Source organism: Zingiber officinale, chromosome 6A (genome assembly GCF_018446385.1).
Source record: "Zingiber officinale cultivar Zhangliang chromosome 6A, Zo_v1.1, whole genome shotgun sequence".
NCBI lineage: Eukaryota > Viridiplantae > Streptophyta > Magnoliopsida > Zingiberales > Zingiberaceae > Zingiber > Zingiber officinale.
Genome location: NC_055997.1, coordinates 116,823,246 through 116,834,145, shown reverse-complemented (window position 1 = coordinate 116,834,145; position 10,900 = coordinate 116,823,246). Strand labels below are relative to the sequence as shown.

The following is a 10,900-nucleotide window of genomic DNA, read 5'->3' as shown; positions in this document are numbered from 1 at the left end:
TAACCCTCAAGTTCCCAAATGACATATTCATACCAAATCAAATTAAAATATTTAAACTAAATCAAAACTATTAGAAAATGAAGATTTTTCCTACAAATAATTTACCCAAAATTAATGGTGGCTATTAAGAAATAGATGTGGACCCCAATGCACGATCCAAGGAACAAAAAGTAGCCGTTATGAGTGCCAACTAGAAGTTAGTATTTAAACTTAAAACGTGCCACCAACTCAAATTTCTATCTCCATCGCCATCTCCACTCCATATCCATATCAAAGACGTGTTCATCAAAATAAGAAGAAGAAAGAGAGAGTGAAAGGGAGGAAGGGAAAAAAAATAAAGAGCCGTAATCGATGGTGGGCATCTTCACAATCTTCTCCGGCTATCTTCCCAAACCTCGTCATCTTCAACCGGTACTCAAATCCTTAAAAAGGAAAAGAAGTAAATTTTTTTTTTTGGTTATTTGATTACCAATTTGACAGAAGTTGGAGGAGGTCACTGAGAAGAGGCGAGACCATGATGGCTATGCTGATCTCGAGAGGGAGGAAGAGGAGGGAATTGTGGTGGCTGTCGAGCAATTCAAACCGATAAATCATCCTACTGAACCGTCGGAAGATGATCGACCTATGAAGCACCCTTTGCCCTTTTCTTCTATGGTAAATGTAAGTTGATATTTATTGTGTTTTGCATGATCATGGAAAACATAGAATTTGATTATTTTTTAAAAAAACTTTTGAGTCAAAATTTCATAAAATAGAGATCTTGAATCATAATAATTTCTTGAATACTTTTCATAAAGTCAATGAATTAAAATAACTTAATGAGTGGATTTGGCGAAGCAATCTTTATATTTCTACATTAATACAATACATGTTTTACCTTGGTTCGAGATATGATCTTGCTTCCTCTTCTCCAATTATTCAGGAAGAAGGTGAGATGACAAAGACTTTTATCGAAAATTTGCGTAAAATGGCAGAGTCTCCTAAAGGAAACGAAGGTGGAATTTGTAGCAAAACTTCAAAGCTTGTAGATCGCAAGCGGCAACATTACGATCAAGGCCACCCTCTTCTTCCTTCATCCAACTACAACTTCTTTCAAGTTTTCCAGCAGTGTAAAGATTTTGAAGCTTGACAAATAGCTTCCAAGTTACTGATTGATTGAATATCTATATATTGGGATGATGTATAGTTTTTGTTTACTCTATTCAAAGGAATAATAATAAATTGGTATATATAAATTGTACTTTGGATTTACTCGATGGATAAATGAATAAGAAGGAAACAAATGGAGATGAAATAATAATATTCAAAAGTATTTTTATAAATGTTACAATTAAAAATTTTACTATCCTTAACCTCTTAAAAATGCCTTTAATTTTTTTTTTTCTATCAAATATATGTGAGTTTTTTTTTAATATTTTGGAGGCATACCATCTCAAGGAATTAATGGATTCTTCTTAATTCTACTATAAAACTATAGAGCGTTAGACCCATATGAGTTAGATGGAAGGGGATAGGAGCCGTAGGATTAATATAGGGATGATAATGGAACGGTACGAGAATAGGTTTGTTATCCCCACCTCCATCTCCGGTTGTTTAATCGGAGAATCTCCATCTCCGACCCTATAGGGATTAAATCCTCATCCTGTCCCCATCATCATTTCCCATCTAACATTTACTGAACTAATCGGAGAATTCTCATCCCCGTCCCTTATCGTGTCATATTGGAGCAGGTACAGGGATGGAGATCGCATCCTCATACCCACCCCCATTCAAATGAACGGATTTGAAAAATCTCTGAACCCGAACCCGAACTCATACTCGAAAATACTCTCCGAATCCAACCCCCATTTTGATCGCATGGGAAAAATTGTCATCCCTAGGTGAATAACTCTGATTGCTTCTTCGTTGATCTCGTGCTCATCGTTTGAATGCGCAATGGAAATCTGGACTCAAATTTAGCGCTGCATGTACAACTCTGGGATTTACTTGGTATCCGCCTCTTAGGCGACTAATCCATGGTGGAGCCCGCCCAAGCAATCTAGCTGGGTTGATCTCGGGCTATGGGCTATAAGCGTCGACGCCATCGCCCGGGGCTGCTTCCTCTCTCTCACGTTTTTTTTTCTTTCTCTTGTTGTAAATCTGAGTTTGTCCTTTTCTAAACTCCATCGGGCCACGGGCTACAACCCAGGTAGGCTTGAAGGTGGCTCTGCCATTGCGACTAATTCAAGGTTTACTCCTAGTGATCTCCCTCTACTATGAACTCCTCCTTTTCAGATATCTTCCGAAGACAGAGAAATCTTTTACAAATTTATTCTTACAAGAACACAATAAGAAAACAAATACAAATGTAAATGAAATCGAAAATGATTTTACAGTGAAGAACTTGCTTTTGATACTTTCTTGTTACTTGAAAATGCCTCTTGTGATGGAATTATAATAAAAATTATGAAACAATAAATCATACCTCGTTGTAGTGAAATTCGAAGAGGAGAAAACACTAGAGGGAGGAAGTCATCTCTTGCCGTCTATGAGAAGGTTATGGTAATGAACGCTTCTCGACAATTCCACAAACCAAATCCCTTGTTTCCCTAAATGAATCCCCTCTCTCCTTTGATTTTCTTGGACTCCTTATATGGAGAAGAGTGAACACCACTTGCCCACTCTCTCGACATGTGCCACTCACTTGGCAACGTGTGCAGTAACTTCACGCGTCCAAGCACATGTCCAATATCTCCCATTCATCCAAGTCAATCCCCAAAGGTCATCAAGTCACAAAAACTATAGAAGAATCAAGTCACAAAGACTATACAAGAACATCCATTTCATACATTAGGGAAAATAGTTCATGCAACAACAAGCACACTGAGTGATAGTTGCTAAGAAGATTGTTACACATTACATAGTCATTCTCTGAGTAATCAATGCTAACAAAGTTGTTACATTTTACTTAGTCTCTCTTCCAAACGAATCAAATTAAAGACACTCTCATAATAACACATAGCCTCTTTCCTGGCGGTACTTATTTGTTATCCAGGAAACATTCAATCTCCAGTAACACACAATCATTATCTTATAGATATCCATATTTTGCTATTACCCAGATTAAATAATCTTCATTTACATCAATATGAACATCTCTAATACCTCATAATAACTATTATGTCAAGAGCATATTCCATATTCAATATTCACAATCATTTTTATACATAACAGAAATATGTCGACTAGTGAATAACATAAAAAAATGTAAATCTATTTAATATTTCTTTTTACCTAGAATTTATTCATTCTAATTAGTTGTTTTCATAGTTATGCTCCATATACTGAATCATTCATAGTCATAGGATACATGCTAAAGTAGCAAACACTAATTAAAACTTCAAGTAAATAGTTAAATAGTCACTAAGGGCAAAAACTGAAATTAACTTATAATATCAAAAGTCTCACATAGTAGAGAAATAGGAATTCATTCTCTTACTACCCTTATTGTCACAATAACACATGTGGTATGAATCACATGATACAATGTTATTCTCTTTACAAAAAAGAGTACATATTTTTCTTAAAGTTAACATCGTATAAATTTTGATCTAAACATACCTAATGTCTAATCCTGAATTTAACATATGAATTTTAATTTGACTTTCAACAAGTTCAGTAAATGATGGATTTATTTACTTCGATCATTATTAACACATAAATGATCTCATCTTGACACAATTATCAAGCTGACATTAACTTATGGATATATCTTTGTTCACAATTACGTAAGTTGCCCCATAAATAACAATTTTACCTCTATTTGTACCTAACAAATAGAAATGTTTATCCATGTGAGTGGACTAATCTCAATCTGTCAACATGCTCACCGTGATCTTATATAAATGTAACAAAAACAACATATATACTAAATAAATTATAACAAATCACAATATTTGATTGTTATTACAATATTGTTACATTGTACGAAGTGTCAAAGACTTTACATATTCTTTAAATGACTCTCTAGTTATTGACTTAATAAAAAGATCTACAAGCATAACATGTGCAATGACATACTCAAGAATTATTTTTCTGTTAGCCACAATATCCCTCACAAAGTTAAATTTTATAACTATATGTTTGTTTTTACTGTGATATTTGGGATCCTTGAAAAAAACTATTGCAGCTTGACTGTCATAGAAGACAGTTACTAGACTCCCATTGTCCTCAACAATTTTCAGATGTTTCAGGAACCTTCTCAACCAGATAGTTTCTTGAACAACCACTAAATATGCCACATATTCAGCTTCCATAGTTGATAAAGTTACACAAGCTTATTTCTTGTTGTTCCATAAGATGGTATCACTATTCAACAAGAACGCATAACATAATGTGGATTTTCTATCATCTAAGTCTCCATCTCAATTTACATTTGAATAACCTTTCAGACTCATATCTGATCCTTGAAAACAGAGACAATAATCTATTGTCGCATTTAGATATCTGAATATCCTTTTTACCACCTTCCAGTGTCTCAGTTCTAGGTTTGACTGAAAGCGACTAACTAAGTCAATAGTATAGTTGATATCGGGACATGTACATAACATAGTGTATATTCAACTATCAATAGCACTAGCATATGATTTTTTTATTTATTTCAGCTATTTCCTCTGAAGTTTTAGGACACATACTCTTGCTCAAAATAATATCTTTGACAATAAATGTATGTTCTACGTTGCAATTGGACATGCTGAAATAATGTAATATCTTATTTATATAAGACTCTTATGACAGACTCAAAAGTCTTTTAGGACGATCTCTAATGATCTTCACCCCTAAGACGTACTCAGCTTCTCCCATATCCGTTGTATCAAATTGTGATGATAACCATTTCTTGACTTCATTTATATACCTTATATCATTTCCAGCCATTAGCATATCATCAACATATAATGATAAAATGACATAGTTTCATTTTTCTCTTTTCAAGAAAACACAATAATCCTCATTGATTATCTTGAAATTATAAGATAAAATGATTTTGTTAAATCTTATGTTTCATTGTCTTTACATTTGCTTTAGTCAATATATAGATTTTTTAAGTCTACATACTTTCTCCTCTTGGCCTTCAATAATGAAATATTCTAACTGAACAATATAGATTTCCTCGTTAGGCTCACCATTAAGGAAATCGATTTTTATATCCATCTGATGTAATTTCAGGTCAAAATGTGTCATAAAGGCCAAAATAACTCGTATTGACATAAATTTCACTACAGAAGAAAATGTCTCTTCAAAGTCAATATCATCCATTTGGGTATATCCTTTTACAACCAAACGAGATTTGTATTTGTTAATCGATCCATCAGCTTTCCTCTTTATCTTGAGAATCCACTTATTCCCAATAGCCTTTCGGCTCGAAGGAAGATCAACTAAGTCCCAAACATAATTCTGATTCATAGACTCCATCTCTTCAACCATTGCACCTTTCCATTTTTCTCTAACTCTACATCCCAATGCTTCCTCAATAGATTAAGATTCATTGTCGTCAACTAGGAGTGTTATCAATGCCTCATTCTCAATATTAAACCTCTTCTTATGTTTGATTTTATAAACACTTCTTCGTAAGTTGGACTATTGAGAAGTTAACTCATGACTTGACATATCACTCTCACTCCGTTGACTAGACTTAGGCATCCCTTTGACACATCTCTTATTGATAATATCTCATCCTCCTCAAATAGCTGAACACTCTTATCAAGATCACCTATGGTTGGGAACTTTATTTCGAGAAAAATCGCATCTCTTGAATTTATTTCAGACATGGTTCTATCTAGTTGCTCACTTATTAAAACATAACCTTTGGATGCCTCATGGTACCTAATAAAGATACATTTCTTACCCCTAGTCCCAGTTTTTCATACTTGTGAGAACTATCATGACCATAAGCAGCTGACCCCCAAGGTCTCAGATTACTCAAATATGATTTTCTACCTGTCCAACATTCATATAGAGTAGATGGAACTGATTTTGAAGTCACCTTGTTAAGTATATAAGCCGTAGTTAAATAAGACATCTCCCTAATAGGAGATTAGCAAATTAGCCTACGACATCCTAGACCTAATCATTTCAATAAGAGTTCTATTTCATCTTTCAACTACCCCATTTTACTGTGGGGTTCCAATGATTGTCAGATGTCTAATAATTTCTTTATCATTACATATTGTCTTGAACATACCAGATAAATATTTCCCTCCACGATCAGTACATAAAGTCTTAACTTTACGTTCCGTTTGATTCTCAACTTCGTTCATATAACGAATAAAGCAATCCAATGCTTCAGATTTATGAGATATCAAATACACATGACCAAAATGAGAGGAATCGTCAATAAATGTAATGAAATAGGAAGCTACATGCTAGCCTTCACATTCATTAGACTACAAATATCTGAATGAATTAATTGCAATAATAATTCAGCTCTAACAGTCTTACCAAATGGTTTCCTAGTTGCTTTTCCAACAAGACAATACTCACATATAGACAAGTAAATATTAGCCCGAGTGTGCAATAGACTCTCTCTAGACAACTGATTCATACGTTCTTATCCTATGTGTCCTAATCTAGCATATCAAACCTCATCAGTTATATCTGTATCACTAGTTAGAGTAATGTTTGAAAATAACCCTCAATAGCATTGACATCTGTTTTTATATCAAGAACAATAAAATTATTTGTTAAAAAACCATATCCGATTGATACTGAGTCAATCTTAAGTACAACACATCGACTGTAAAAATTAATATCATACCCTAAATCAAGAAGACATGTAATAGAAATAAGATTTTATCAACTTTTAGGGGCATACAGGACATCATGTAGAAACAAAACACTACCACCATGAAGGTTGAGTTTGCAAGTGCCGACTCCTTTGACTTCAACTCTTACATTGTTTCCCACATATATCTACTTGTTGCCAGATTATACCCAACGATACTCAACAAATGTAACTCATTCCTGAGCTACATGGTTGGTTGTTCTCGAATCTATAACCCACAAAGGATAAGAATCAGCTAACAACACTGAACTAGCAATAAATTACTTAGGAAAAGAAGATACACTTAAATTTACCTTTTTCAGCTCAGTGCACTCCCAAGCGAAGTAATCCTTCTTACCGCAGTTAAAGCAAGTCAACTTGCTTTTAGGTTTCTTTCCAGTCTTCTTTTCTTTCTTCTTGATTGGGTTCTGTCCTATAATATTAGCTTTTTTCTTTTTTCCCTTCCCTTTTTTTGAACCATTTCTTTGTCATGGATCCAAATGATTCAACATAACTAACAACCACATAGGCTAGTCTAGAAATCTTTACGGATTTAACTCTCTCTGTCTCCAATTCTACATGGTGTAAGACGTCAGTGAAAGTCTTGATACTCTCACTGTGAGCTAGGGTCTACTTCATGGTCTCTCAAGATCTGGAAGGGAACGAATAACTACTTGAACGATTGAACCTGTTGTTCATCGATCAACTCATGACCTGTAATTTTAAGCTCTCGAATCATGTTCGATATCTCCCTGAGGTGTTGAACCATCGAAACATTCGGACACTTCTTTTAGCTGTCAAACTTGATCATCAATTGTCAAAACTTGCTCAGACTTACTCCACTGTATTTCTCCTTAAGGGCTACCCAGACTGCATGAGCCGAAAGATATGACTAATACTCAAAAGTTAGGTCATTTACCATTGAACTAATCAATATGCCCTCTACAGTGGAGTCCTTTTTCTTCCATACCTTATAGGTATCAAGATCTCGTCTGTACTATGCATTGGGACCATCTACAGGTTCTACCATAACCTGATTTACAGCTTCCAAAACTTCTTATTCCTCAAGTAGCTAGATATTGTATCCTAAGGTGTTAGGTCTTATAGTTATCCCCATTAAGTTTCTCTCCTTAGTTGAATTATAATTTTTTTGTTATCATAATTTAACATAAATAAACACATTATTTAGTATTTAGTGTATGTATGTAATTTATGATTGACTCCATATTAATTTGAGTTGGTTTACAAAATCAAGTGATAATTATATTTCACTCATCATTCGTACAACCAATCAAATCAATATTGATTAATACTATTACAGACATCTCAACTAATGAACTAATCATTAATGATTATACTAATAATGAACTAATCAAAGAGTATATTGCATTGACCATAATATCATGCATCAAGTGAAGTAATCAGCATTTAAAAAACATATGCATGAACATATCATTAACATAATGCTACATATTGTTAACATATAACAAACTAGCATGGACTAAATGGACTAATAGTATTCATACATAATGACATTAATAATAATAGAACTCTAATAGATTAGATAGGCTAATATCACTCCCACTAGAACAGACATTAGTACAGTGACCAACATTATCCCTTTCACATTTGGGGTAATCTTAGGTGGGATAACTTCAAGATTCTCCGTCGGATCCACAATCAGATCCTCTTTTGGATCTTTCTCGAACATTTCTGGGTTATCTTCGAACTCTTCAGTCATATGGTGAAGTAGTTCCTCACACAATTCTGAATATGTGACGTGTCCTTAATGACGCCCCCATATATAGTCTGTTATCATCTTAGGATACTCTAGCAATGAATGCATCAAAGCTCAAATCCTATAACTGTCTAAGATTGAAAACTCTTCTTGCTCAAGTTTTCAAAATAGTTTATCAAGTCGTCCAACATGTTCGTCGACTCCATAAGTAGAGTTATACTCTACTCCTAAATTTTTTCCCTGAGCTGGTTCCGCCTCACTTTGCGGCGAGTTAATGTAGTGATCGTCCGTGTCATCTGAAAAATTAAAATTAAATAAGTCAGTACAAAACTGACTGATTAGTATAAAATTGACTTAATTCAATTTATAAAGACATAGAACCAACATTATAAATCAAGAAAAATAAATTTTTTCAATTTTTAGGAGTCTAAGTTGATTGACCCATTAGACTGGTCGATTGGGAATCCAGATCCTAAGCTTGGTTCATTGGTTAGAACTAATTTAATTGGACAGAGATTTTCTGTACCTATGTTTCATTATGCATGATTTAATCTAAACTCATTTCAGTCAATTTCAGATTTATTAATCAAACTCAGATCTGTTTGATCAAACTAATGCACATTGATTTAAGTTTGATCTATCAGAACAAATTTAATCAATTTGATCCAATTTTATCCAATTAAATCAACTCAAATTGATTCTGATTTAAATTAAACGGTCCTTTTCAGTGTGGTCGCCGGTCCTTTTCAGTGTTGGACATTGGTCACCCTTGGCCCGACGACATCGCCGTTGGCTGTTCTACGCGTCTTGGCCACTAGAGCATCGCCGGCCAGACAAGAAGCCTTCGCCAGATCCGGAATGCCATCGCCCGCATACTTTTCCGACGCGAGCTTGGCTCTAGTGCAAATCGCGACACTGTCGCGATTCTACAGCTCGACGCAACACGCTGCTCTGCAACAACACTGTTGCCGATGAGCCACTCGGTCGCCAACTTGTGACCCTGTCGTCGGTCTACTTACCGCTGCATCCATTTATTGTGATGTGGTTGACGGCGCTCGTATGTTGCGACACATTAGTCGTGCAAACGACGATGAGAAATCGCAACTCGATATAATTTCTAACGCTATGATACCATTGATGGAATTATAATAGAAATTCACTAAACGAAATAATAAATTCATATCTCGTTGTGGTAAAATTCGAAGAGGAGAAAATGTTGGATGGAGGAAGTCATCTCTTATCGTCTGTGAGAAAGTTACGGTGACAAACACTTCTCGAGGATTCTACAAACCAAATCCCTTATTTCCCTATATGAATCCCCTTCCTCCTTTGATTTGCTTGGACGTCTTATAAGGAGAAGAGTGAACACCATTTGTCTACTCTCTTGATGTGTGCTACTCACTTGGTAACGTGTGTAGTAACTACACATATCCAACATCTAGTTAATTCAATAACTAGATTATTAAAACTAGTTAATTCAACATCTAGTTATTACAGTAACTTTCTCAAAATCTCATTTTTAAAACTTTTAGATTATGATTGATTTCTATCTATCAATCCACTGATCATATTTATCAATTAATTGGTATGGTCTCGGACCATTGAATGACCTTTGAATTTTTTAAAATATATTTAAATTTATCGATTATTTAAAAATTAATCGACTGATATAAACTATCATTCAACTTATCTAATTAATTGAATCGAACAAGTGAATTTGGCTCATTTTCTATTTAATTCTGATTGGCATTAACCGACTGAAGTGAACCATCAAATTAAGTGAGTCAAACTCAATTTTTTTTTTTTATTTTTGAAACCATAGGTCGAACAATTGAATCAAACTTGCATCTGTTTAGTTCTTAAAGTCAAGAGTCAACTAATATTTTGTAACAAATACAATAAATGTCTGAACGTGCTCCATTTCACATCGAAAATAATTTCATTATGATATTCAAGTCAAAAATTGATTTTGTTCGACTTCCTCATTATCTATCATCCGATCAACTTTGATATATCAAGATTTTATTGTTATCTGGTATTCGGTCAATCTTGATCTATTAAAACTTCACGCCTCATGTCGACTTCTTGTTGGACTTATGATCACAAAGTGTCCGGTTAACCGTAACTCACTTGGGCTTTTCTTTTACCAACTATCTGTTGGACTTTCGATCATCAAGTGTCCCATCAACCATGATTCACTTGAACTTTTTGTCTCGTGCCAAGTTCATATTAGACTTCTGACCGTCAAGTGTTCAATCAATCATGTCTCACTTGGACTTTTTTCTTATCAACTATACCTATTGGATTTTCGATCATCAAGTGTCTAATCAACGATGATCCACTTGGACTTTTCGTCTCGTGTC

General features: G+C 34.4%; 1 protein-coding gene across 2 annotated transcripts; it reads left to right on the top strand.

The window, feature by feature from the left end:
- The first annotated feature begins 258 nt into the window (after positions 1–258).
- Positions 259–1,203, top strand: LOC121994339. 2 transcript variants are annotated; one of them, XM_042548408.1, is made up of 3 exons: positions 259–411; positions 484–660; positions 923–1,203. In XM_042548408.1, the coding sequence occupies exons 1-3, from the start codon at positions 352–354 to the stop codon at positions 1,127–1,129; spliced, it is 444 nt and encodes a 147-aa protein (XP_042404342.1). In that variant the 5' UTR covers positions 259–351; the 3' UTR covers positions 1,130–1,203. The 2 variants fall into 2 exon arrangements, with proteins under 2 accessions (XP_042404342.1, XP_042404341.1); XM_042548407.1 differs by having other exon boundaries at positions 481–660.
- The last annotated feature ends 9,697 nt before the right edge of the window (positions 1,204–10,900 follow it).